Below are 12,361 nucleotides of genomic sequence, written 5' to 3' on the forward strand. Positions count from 1 at the left end.
TGGAACCAAGTTGGAAAACACTCTGCAGGATATCATCCAGGAGAATTTCCCCAACCTAGTAAGGCAGGCCAACATTCAAATTCAGGAAATACAGAGAACGCCACAAAGATATTCCTCGAGAAGAGCAACTCCAAGACAAATAATTGTCAGATTCATCAAAGTTGAAATGAAGGAAAAAAATGATAAGGGCAGCCAGAGAGAAAGGTCGGGTTACCCACAAAGGGAAGCCCATCAGACTAACAGCGGACCTCTCGGCAGAAACTCTCCAAGCCAGAAGAGTGGAGGCCAATATTCAACATTCTTAAAGAAAAGAATTTTCAACCCAGAATTTCATATCCAGCCAAACTAAGTTTCATAAGTGAAGGAGAAATAAAATCCTTTACAGACAAGAAATTGTCACTTGTCACTTGTCACTTGGAGGTACAAGGAGGAGTTGGTGCCATTCCTTCTGAATTTGAATCAATAGAAAAAGAAGGAATCCTTCCTAACTCATTTTACAAGGCCAACATCATCCTGATACCAAAGCCTGACAGAGATAAAACCAAAAAAGAGAATTTTAGAACAATATCCCTGATGAACGTCAATGCAAAAATCCTCAACAAAATACTGGTAAACCAAATCCAGCAGCACATCAAAAAGCTTATCCACCATGATAACTGGGCTTCATCCCTGGGATGCAAGGCTGGTTCAACATACGCAAATCAATAAACGTAATACAGCATATAAACAGAACCAAAGACAAATACCACATGATTATCTCAATAGATGCAGAAAAGGCCTTTGACAAAATTCAACAGTCCTTCATGCTAAAATCTCTCAATAAATTCGGTATTGATGGAACATACCTCAAAATAATAAGAGCTATTTATGACAAACCCACAGCCAATATCATACTGAATGGGCAAAAACTGGAAGCATTCCCTTTGAAAACTGGCACAAGACAGGGATGCCCTCTCTCACCACTCCTATTCAACATAGTCTTGGAAGTTCTGGCTAGGGCAATCAGGCAAGAGAAAGAAATAAAGGGTATTCAGTTAGGAAAAGAAGAAGTCAAATTGTCCCTGTTTACAGATGATATGATTGTATATTTAGAAAACCCCATTGTCTCAGCTCAAAATCCCCTTAAGCTGATAAGCAACTTCAGCAAAGTCTCAGGATACAAAATCAATGTGCAAAAATCACAAGCATTCTTATACACCAGTAACAGACAAACAGAGAGCCAAATCATGAATGAACTCCCATTCACAATAGCTTCAAAGAGAATAAAATACCTAGGAATCCAACTTACAAGGGATGTCAAGGACCTCTTCAAGGAGAACTACAAACCACTGCTCAGTGAAATAAAAGAGGACACAAACAAATGGAAGAACATTCCATGCTCATGGATAGGAAGAATCAATATTGTGAAAATGGTCATACTGCCCAAGGTTATTTATAGATTCAATGCCATCCCCATCAAGCTACCAATGAGTTTCTTCACAGAATTGGAAAAAACTGCTTTAAAGTTTATGTGGAACCAAAAAAGACCCCACATTGCCAAGACAATCCTAAGTCAAAAGAACAAAGCTGGAGGCATCATGCTACCTGACTTCAAACTATACTACAAGGCTACAGTAACCAAAACAGCATGGTACTGGTACCAAAACAGAGCTATAGACCAATGGAACAGAACAGAGTCCTCAGAAATAATACCACACATCTACAGCCATCTGATCTTTGACAAACCTGAGAGAAACAAGAAATGGGGAAAGGATTCCCTATTTAATAAATGGTGCTGGGAAAATTGGCTAGCCATAAAGAGAAAGCTGAAACTGGATCCTTTCCTTATTCCTTATAAGAAAATTAATTCAAGATGGACTCGAGACTTAAATGTTAGACCTAATACCATAAAAACCCTAGAAGAAAACCTAGGTAATACCATTCAGGACATAGGCATGGGCAAGGACTTCATGCCAAAAACACCAAAAGCAAAGGCATCAAAAGCCAAAATCAACAAATGGGATATGATTAAACTAAAGAGCTTCTGCACAGCAAAAGAAACTACCATCAGAGTGAACAGGCAACCTACAGAATGGGAGAAAAGTTTTGCAATCTACTCATCTGACAAAGGGCTTATATCCGGCACATATAAAGAACTCAATCAAATTTACATGAAAAAAACAAACAACCCCCTCAAAAAGTGGGCAAAGGATATGAATAGACACTTCTCAAAAGAAGACAGGCATACAGCCAACAGACACATGAAAAAATGCTCATCAACACTTGCTATCAGAGAAAAGCAAATCAAAACCACAATGAGATACCATCTCACACCAGTTAGAATGGCAATCATTAAAAAATCAGGAAACAACAGGTGCTGGAGAGGATGTGGAGAATTAGGAACACTTTTACACTGTTGCTGGGACTGTAAACTAGTTCAACCATTGTAGAAAACAGTGTGGTGATTCCTCAAGGATCTATAACTAGAAATACCACTTGACCCAGCCATCCCATTACTGGGGATATACCCAAAGGATTTTAAGTTGTGCTGCTACAAAGACACATGCACACATATGTTTATTGCAGCACTATTCACAATAGCAAAGACTTGGAATCAACCCAAATGCCCATCAGTGACAGACTGGATTAAGAAAATGTGGCACATATACACCATGGAATACTATGCAGCCATAAAAAAGGATGAGTTTGTGTCCTTTGTAAGGACATGGATGCAGCTGGAAACCATCATTCTCAGCAAACTATCGCAAGAACTGAAAACCAAATACCGCATGTTCTCACTCATAGGTGGGAATTGAACAATGAGATCACTTGGACACAGGAAGGGGAGCATCACACACCGGGTCCTATTGTAGGGAGGGGGTAGGGGGTATGGATAGCATTAGGAGATATACCTAATGTAAATGATGAGTTAATGGGTGCAGCACACCAACATGGCACATGTATACATATGTAAAAAACCTGCACGTTGTACACATGTACCCTAGAACTTAAAGTATATTAAAAAAAAAAAAGAAATAAAACAACCTGATGGTCATACTACCACATTGAGAAACTTTACAGTCGTAATGCAGATGTCAGGAAACTATTTTCCGTCAAGAGACATTAATAAGTATTTTAGGCTTTGTAGACCACAATGATCTCTGTCACAACTACCTAACACTGCCACTGTAGTGTGAAAAGCCATAGACAATATTTAAAGTGAACGGGAGAGGCTGTGTTCCAATAATGTTTTATTTATGGACACTGATTTTTAATGTCACAAGATTTTCATATGTCATGATATATAAACATTATTCTACTTTGATTTTTTTCAACAATTAAAAAATCTAAAAACCATTCTCAGCTTGCAAGCCATTGAAAAACAGTTTAGTTTAGTTATAGTTTATTGAGTGCTAATCTAAACTAGTGGTTCTTAACCTGTCTCTGTGGACTACTGCAAGATTTCAGGCAGTCTGTAAACTTGAAGTAAATTACATTTTTATTTTCACTAATCTCTAATAAAATTTATCATTTTTTCACTATAAGTATAATCAACAAATCAAATTAATATTAGTTCTACTTGTGGCTCGGTTATTAATTAAAAAACAGATATTTTCCTGTTGTATTACAGTACCTGCATCTATTTCAATGTATCATTTATGTTTAATACAACTTAGAAATTATAGAATTATTAGACTAACTACTGGCTCTCATAATATATAAATAAAGAAGCATTTTATCACTATATTTATGATGTCTCCATCTTCCTTTTAAAAAATATTTTGCTAACTGCATTTCAATATAATTGGTTTGTTTTATAATATGGGTCTTATGTTGTACATTTAAAAACACTTCTGGCCAGGTGTGGTGGCTCACACCTGTAATCCCAGCACTTTGGGAGGCCGAGGTGGGCGGATCACGAGGTCAGGAGATCAAGACCATCTTGGCCAACATGGTGAAACCCAGTCTCTACTAAAAATACAAAAATTAGCTGGGCGTGGTGGCGCGTGCCTGTACTCCCAGCTACTCGGGAGGCTGAGGCAGGAGAATTGCTTGAACTAGGGAGTCGGAGGTTACAGTGAGCTGAGATCCCACCACTGCACTCCAGCTTGGCAACAGAGCAAGACTCCGCCTCAAAAAACAAAACAAAACAACACACACACACACACACACACACACACACACACACACACACCCACAAAAAACCACTTCTGAGAAGGGATCTATGAACTTTACCAGCTGCTAAAGGGGTTTGTGGAACAAAAAGTTTAAGAACTGCTGGCCTGCAGAGATTGTCAGGATTCTGGAATCTGATCCTGCCAGGTTTAATCTAGCTGAAGGCACCAGGCTGTAGACTGCAGGATCAAAACCTGATGGAAATTTCTGATAAAGCAAATAATAACAATTCCTTCTAAAGACACACTGGGAAAATGCTCATGGATGAAATATTATAGTCTTTGAATCTACTTGAGGTCCTGTTTAGATAAAGAGGGGCATTTTTTTTTACCTAGAAGAGTTCCACAAAATCAAGGGGAAAATCCTATAGCAACAGACTCCCTGGCACAGCTTGCCGAAGATGTTCAAGTTTATGACCCTTAGAGATAACAAGGGACTCTGGACCATAGACTTTTCAAAGAACAGGAGAAACCTCTGGGGAAAAGCATATGTTCTTGATCTATAGGGGTAATTTATATGGGGATATGTGGGTTGGATGCTTCTTACCTTTGGTCCCATTTAATGGCCTGTCTTTTCATTGCAGACCCAGCTATCCCTGAGGGAGTGAGTGATGGCCAAAAACTCACGCTGTTCTATATCAGCCTGAAATCCAGACCTACATTAGTTCTGTTCTCATTTTAGCCATATGAGTCCTGGTACCCCAGAGGGGATGAGATGATCCAATTTTTAACCTGGGCCCTGGGGAGCCCTTAGGGATGCCTTGGATGCTCTTGAGGATACAGGAGTTAAAGAGAATGGACAAGTTTCTGACTCTACTCCTTAGATCAAATTTGGCAAGAATAGTGTATTTTTTAAAGTCTATTTGATATGTTAGGTTTCTAAGCAAGCTATCATTTGAAGAATTGGTTCTGGTGCTGAAAAAAGAGGTTAAAAAATAAAATAAAATACTGGTCACATCCAAACCTTATTCCTAAATCTTGCATCTATGAAGGTTCAAATTTGCTCCAAGACCTCTGTGGTGGGAAAGAGATGCATTAGGGGAAGCCTTGCAGGGTCCATGCACTGGTGGAGATGTTGGTCTATAATCCTGAAAAGTGTTGATGGTTAACCAGGTGCAATGGCTCACACCTGTAACCCCAGAACATTGGGAGGCTAAAGAAGGAGGATTATTTGAGCCCAAGAGTTTGAGACCAGCCTGGGCAACATAGCAAAAACCCCATCGCTACAAAAAATACAAAAATTAGCTGGGCGTGGTGGCACATGCCTTTAGTCCCAGCTATTTGGGAGGTTGGGGCCAGAGGGTTGCTTGAGCCCAGAAGGTTCAAAGCTGCAGTGAGCCATGATTGTGCCACTGCACTTCAGCTTGGGTGATAGAGCAAAACCCTGTCTCAAAAAAAAAAAATTAATAGTGTTCATGGTTTCTGAAAAGAAGAGGAAAGATGAGCAGAGAGGAGTCAGGATTTTCTTAGCTTTCACACCTGGAAAAGACTTGGCTTGGATTAAATCCTCAGCATCTCTGCTGGACAAGATCTCAGCTTACAGAGTGTCTCTGCCCAGCATAAAGGCTAATATAACCACAGTTGTACGTATTCACTATTCCAAAGTAATTATTTGAAGTAACACACTCTTAGCTCCCCAGGGTCTCCAGTCCTTTTCATAGTCGAATCACTGGTTAGTGACTTCAAGAACATGATGTAGTGAACAGAGGAGATGAGAGAACATGCAGCACAGGTCAGACCCGTCTGTTTCTTATGAATAGCTATGGGTTACCTGATGGATGTTGGGTAGGAGATTGGAACTGTGGTCAACTATGTAAATAAAAGGACATGGAGAAATTACCTAGTCTAAAACAAAAATTTTGCTTCAAACGATTCCTATTCCCTTGTAGGAACTGCTCATGTCACTCAATGACCCAAGTCCGGAGTAGCTGAAGATGATAATGAGATGTACGGAAGGGCCAGTGGACTGAACCAAAGGCATGCAGTGACTGTTGTTCTCTCTACAGGACCTTGGGAATTCAGATCTTTTCAAGTAGGAGAGACTTCAAATTATAATGAAAACCAGAACACTATATTTTCTGGCATATAAGATGTGCAATATTTAAGATACACACCAATTTTACAAAAGAAAATGTAAAGTACTTTTCATCATATACATATGAAAAATAGAGTGGTTTTACATGCATTCTTTAAATAAGTATATATCAAGCATGTACTGTGTGCAGGCATTGTTTTGTGTCCTAGAGATACTAGTGAACAAGTCTTATTGTAGAGCTTCCATATGAACATAGAGAGACATAAAATAGACAAGTTAGTAGATGTACCTAAAGTATTTCAGATGGTGATGAGTACTAAGAAGAAAAGTAAAGCTGAGACATGGTGTGGGTGGGTGGGTTGGCTATTTTAGATAAGGTAACCAGGGGGAACTTTCAGAGGGGTTGAGAGTTGAGCAGAGATGTTAACACAGTCAGAGAATGGATCATATGGAGGTTTGAGTGAGAGAAACCCTGGCAGGGGAACAGTAAGTGAAAAGGCCTGGAGGTGGGAATATATTTGGTGTGTTTGTGGAACAGCAAGAAGGTCAGTGTGGCTGAAATTTAGGGAGCAAAAGAGATAGTGATAAGAATTAAGATCAGAGAGGTAGGCAGAGATTAGATCCTATAGTGCCTTCTAAGCCACATCAGGGAATTTAGATTTTACTCCAAGTATCATGAAAAGTATTAGAGAATTTAGAACAAAGGAATGATGTAATACTAAATATATATATGTATATATATATATATATATTTTTTTTTTTTTCTTTTTTTTGAGGTGGAGTCTGTCACCCAGGCTGGAGTGCACGAACTCGGCTCACTGCAAGCTCCACCTCCCAGGTTCACTCCAGTCTCCTGTCTCAGCCTCCCGAGTAACTGGGACTACAGGTGCCCTCCACAACGCCTAATTTTCATATTTTTAGTAGAGACGGGGTTTCACCATGTTAGCCAGGATGGTCTCGATCTGACCTCGTGATCCGCCCACCTCGGCCTCCCAAAGTGCTGGGATTACAGGCGTGAGCCACTGCACCTGGCCAATACTAATTATATTTTTAAAGGATCAATCTGGTTTCTGCATGGAGCGTAGATTGTAAGTGGGAAAAAGTTAAGGACAGTAGCTGAGGGGTAAAGCGGAGTCAAGGGGGAGATTTTAACTTAACGCAGGAGATGTTATTGAATGAGCACTTGTTAATGAGAATAAGTCTTCAGTACAATGGGAAGTAGAAAGGAAAACAATAGATGATAGGAGAAAGAGTGAGAATATAACCACAGAGTCAAAGTTCCTGGATAATTCAGAGGAGATGTGCTCAAGTACACAAAAGAAGATGTTGACATGAGTTAGGAGCATGGTCCTCCACCCATTCTAACACAAAGGAAGGCTGAGAACATGCAGACAGTGCAAGAAGGTTAGATGAATTGACGTAAGACGATAAAGGAGTAGTATTTTTTAAAATAAAAACTCCGTACCCAGGATAAAATTACAGAGCAAACTTCAGACATTGGTAATATTCTACTAAATCTGGAAAAAAATCATAAAGCTAAAAAGACAGGTATTAATGTTATTATTAAAATAAATACATAAGGTATTACTGGTAATATATTTAATTCTAAAATATTAGGGGCAAAACTCAAACTGTATTCTTGGTTTGCATTTTTCTTAAGAAAACCAACAGAATGTGAAATCAATTTTTGCTGTGATGTTTAGCGCTGCGCCGCTTTACCACCAGGAGGCAAAATCATCCATTGTTTTACTTCTGTGGTGCTTTACTTCCATCGTAATATGGGTACCTTGAAAAGCAAGCTTATTTTTAAACTTTTTTTTTTCTTTTCAAGAGCAGGAGGTGGATATGACATACTTTAGTGAATATAGTAGCTTCCATTGTTGAGTCTCTCCTATGTTCAGACAATGTGGTAGACATTTGACATGTGTCATCTCTTAGCCTCACAACCCAGCAAAGATGGGGTGGATTATCCCCATGTTTCAGATGTCAAGACTGAGGATAGGAGGAGGTTAAGTCACTTGTCCAAATTCACACAGGTAGAAATGTTGGAATTAATTTTCAGAGTGAGATGGGTCTTACGGCCAATATCCAGGTAAGGAAGAGTAAGCTCCCCTTAAGAGGCAAATACCCCCTCCTTACCGATGCCTCCTTGGTGTTAGTTTCCTCTGACGCTGACTTGGCAACCTTCTGGATGATGGGGGCAATGTTGGTGGGACCATAAAGTTGGAGCTTAGGAAGACAGCTCTGATAGGCTTCCACAACTCCTTGAATTCCTGAGGTGAAATTGGCAAAGATCAACAGTTCCAGAGTCACTCCAACTATATTTATAGCCAAACACACGTAAAAGTGAAGCATTAAATTTCCCAAATAGTCCTTATCAACATCACATTTATGTTCTTAAGATAAAAAGGAATACCACATTGCTAGTGTTGCTTCCTCTTTCCCCACTGAAATCATTCTCCTCTTTAAAAACTGAAGTCAAAAGCAACCATTTTCACAAAATTTCCCCTAATATCCTACTTTATACATAAGATTTCATTCACGCCTCATAGCATAATGAAATAGATGCTATACCCATTTTATAGGTGAAGAAACACAGGCTTAGAGATGTTCAATGATCTGCCCTAGGTCACATAGCAAGCTTGTTCAAGACTCAGGATTTAAACTTGGGTCTGCCTGGCTCTAAGCACTGTGTTCTTAGCCACTAGCAAGCCAGCTTCAATGCTGCACTTGTTTCCACACAATCTTGTTGACTCTAGTAGATACTACCTATGCCCTCTATAAGAATCAGGAGTTCCCATGACCTTCTCTCCGTATATTATACTCTTTGTGGGCAGGAATCATGATTTACTTATTTTTTGTATTTCCCCAAAGAGCTTAAGGCAGTAATAAGCAAATGTAATGCTCACCAAGTGTGTGATGAATGAGCCAAGTGGCTGATATACTCATCTTCTGGGTGCTGAGTACAGATAAGTGATGGTTATCATCATGGACAACCCTTCATTTAAAGGGGGGCTTCCATCCTGAGGCCATATGAGCCCAGGAAATAGAAAAGGATGGGACTCTGCCAAGAGAGGCAGTCCTATCTATGCAGCTTCTCCTAGCACTTGATACATCTTGACTGCACATTTCATGTTATCATTCTGATCCCACAGCAATAATCTCATTACAAATGATTTTTATTCAAATGGCTCCTCTTGTTGTCTGTGCCTATGTTGTCACTTGCCTTTCCCTATTTCTGCTCATCCTTCTATACCTTTCTATTCTGAAACAGCACATTGGTCCTGTTTTTGGCCAGAGGGATCCACACAATCCCCTCCTGAGACTGTTCTCCATAACCACCATGCACTGCAAAATAGCTCTTGGGTATTTCAGATGAGCAAGTTCTGTTCTATTCTGCCCTACATACATGCTCCCAACCTCATTGACAATCCTGCACCACTTGGCCCTGCCCCAAAGGCTATCACTCTAAAGACAGATGCCAAGTCATTTGGCAGTCTGGTTCTGAAGTTAAGTGATGCTGAATAGAAGCTCCTTATCTTTTTTTGGTTCTTGAGTTTTCGCCTAAGATAAGCAAGTTCGATTTCCTCTTGAAAAGTATCAGGCAGATGAATTCTAAGAGTATAAAACAGGTGAATACAAGGGTTTATATTTCATTCTACTGTGGGGGAAACCATTCTTATGGTTTCAGAATGGGGGTGGCTGGGGATGAGGAAAGTCTAAACCACAGAAAACTGAGGGTGAAGAACACATTAGTGGAAAAAATGGCAGAATGGAGATTGGGTCTTGGAGGTTACTATGTTCAGACTCAAAGGTATTGATAACATATTCTTGGCCATTAACTGCTAGATGCCTTACACACTCTACTGGATCTGAATCCTGATTTAGCCTCCTTCCTCCTTGACAAGAAGGAAGAGAGAGATATGGACATTTCTAGTGCAAAAATGTCTTATGATCTTCATAGCAACATATGTACTTGGCTCTGTTACTTAGAAAACAGAAAAATACCATTGTAGAACAAAATTTATTATAATTATCATCGTGGTTTCAGTATCATTATTTTGTGAAATCATGTTGGAGAATTCTGGCTGGAAACAACGGAACATGAACCAGAACCTTTGAGCAGGCTTTCTCTGGCACAAAGCCATGATGCCGCTTGTTCAAACTCACTGAGGCCATGTCCTTGACCGATATGCCGAAAAGTGGGAAATTATTTCCATGTTTCCCCATTTCCTTATATCGGAACAGAGATGAAGTTGTAAAAAAAAAAAAAAAAAAACACTTGATGAAAACTTGGAAAACAGAAAGAGGGATATTGTATCACTGCCTACCAGGTGAAGTTTCCTTTATTGTTATTATTATTTTGGCCCGAGGAATCCCAGACTGGGATCAACATTATTACTATAAACTCAAGACCTCTTCTGCATCTGTCTTTTCCAGTTCTTATTTTCCTGCTCTGTTATCATGGCTTTCTCTTACCTGTGGAGTAGCATGGTTTATGAGGATACAGAAAGCCTGCTTCTCTGCTGTGGACAATCGTAACTAATATGCTACACCAGCGGAGAGAAACTAAAATGGGAAAGGTGCGAAGGGAAGGACTGTGATTCTGGCTTTCTTTCACATTGTGCTTTACCTGCACATTCTGGATTGTCTTCATTAAAGTTGATTGCAAAGTCATGAGAGACCTAGACGCCAATTAAAATTTAAGAAACAAGAAGAAAGGAGAATTACAACTTTAATCCAGTAAGAAGGCACTGGGGTTTAGAGTTTGCAAACAAATGCCCATTACATTCATTATGTGTTAAGCAGCAGGAACCATTTCAAGCCTTTACACAGTCTGAGATGGAGGGTGAATTCTAAGCTCCCTGTGGAGTTGAGGTGACAGGAAGATTTTCTAGAATCAGATAAATGCTGTCAGGAGGGGAGAATAAGGCTTATAAAAAATCCAAGAAAAGATTTCAGAAAGAGAACTTCAAATAGCTGCTAGATAGAACTGGCCACAGACTGGAGGCTTAGATTTGGCTGAGCTCCATTTGGACCCAGTGATTAAACAAAAACAAAAACAAAAACAAAAAAACTCAATAACCCAAGCTGTCTGCTCAGGATGGTGATGGTTATAAAGGCTTCAGCTAAACAGCTGACACTTAAGAATCATTAATGTGATATGCAGAACTACAGGGCAGGAGGATTTTCACATACCTACAGGTAAAACAGACTGCACTCTACTTTTGGAAACGTAATAAAGTAATATACTTTGTAATCTTTCAACCCAAATTCCTTTACCTGGCAGAACCTATGCACAAGGTCAAATAACATATTGTTTACTTTTTTCTTTCTGAAAACCTGATAAAATAAGATGGATGTTCTGGCATCTGGACATTTTTATTGAATCATTTGGTATTTTATGGATAATTTCATTTCAAAGGATATTTCCAAGCTCTGACTCTTTTGGGTATCTATAAAATAGGTCACTTAAGACGCCTCCTTTCTTAGTGGGAGGTGATTGGTGATGCTCTCGGCGCTTATCTCGTATTCCCTTGCTCTCAGCACTTCCGGGCAAGCCAGTTGACTTCCAGTCATCTTATTTGCTTTGTTTACCTTAAGTTTTTTCCGGGCCTCCAGGGCCTGTCTTGCTTGCCCAAGCGACAGGCTAAAAGTGACCCTTGGGAGTAATCAGTAATTAACAGGAGATGATGTATACACACCCCAGCTCCCTTATCCCTTGGGGTCCGTGTGTGCTGTACATTGCCTCCTGGGGTTCTTCAGCAGAGTTAAGCACCAGTTGCCAACAGCGGTAACTGACTTGATGATATACTCTGCTGACTTCCACTTCCCAACCTCTACTGTGGTTTCCTTCGCCTTTCAAATAAACTACTTGCATCCAAATCCTTTTCTCAAGATCTGTTTCTGAGAAGGTGGAAACTAAGACACAGGTGCTTGTGTTTCAGTTTCAATGCCTACTCTGAGATTTTGTCCTAAGAAGCAAATTGTGGCAACCTTGTAAACTCTCCGGGGGGCACCTGAGCTACTCAAATCATCCGTGTTTGTCTGAGGAATGGCAGAAATTAGGCATGGAAAAGGGGTATTGGGGACCAGAAATGGGGAAATGTGAGAGATGCCCGTTGAAACAGGAAGAACCAGGGGATTTTGCTGACAGGAAGGATGGAGTTAG

The 12,361-nt window shown here is 39.8% G+C and overlaps 1 protein-coding gene across 2 annotated transcripts in view; it reads right to left on the reverse strand.

The window, feature by feature from the left end:
- Positions 1 to 12,361, reverse strand: part of CPNE4 (copine 4) — a 736,278-nt gene that overhangs the window by 11,766 nt on the left and 712,151 nt on the right. For both annotated transcript variants that reach the window (XM_010380265.2, XM_010380256.2), the window contains 2 exons: positions 10,823 to 10,874; positions 8,329 to 8,462 (listed from right to left, as the gene is read on the reverse strand). In XM_010380265.2, the coding sequence (XP_010378567.1) occupies positions 8,329 to 8,462; positions 10,823 to 10,874 (186 nt within the window). The remainder of the gene's footprint in view (positions 1 to 8,328; positions 8,463 to 10,822; positions 10,875 to 12,361) is intronic.

The sequence above is a fragment of the Rhinopithecus roxellana genome, chromosome 1, assembly GCF_007565055.1.
Source record: "Rhinopithecus roxellana isolate Shanxi Qingling chromosome 1, ASM756505v1, whole genome shotgun sequence".
NCBI lineage: Eukaryota > Metazoa > Chordata > Mammalia > Primates > Cercopithecidae > Rhinopithecus > Rhinopithecus roxellana.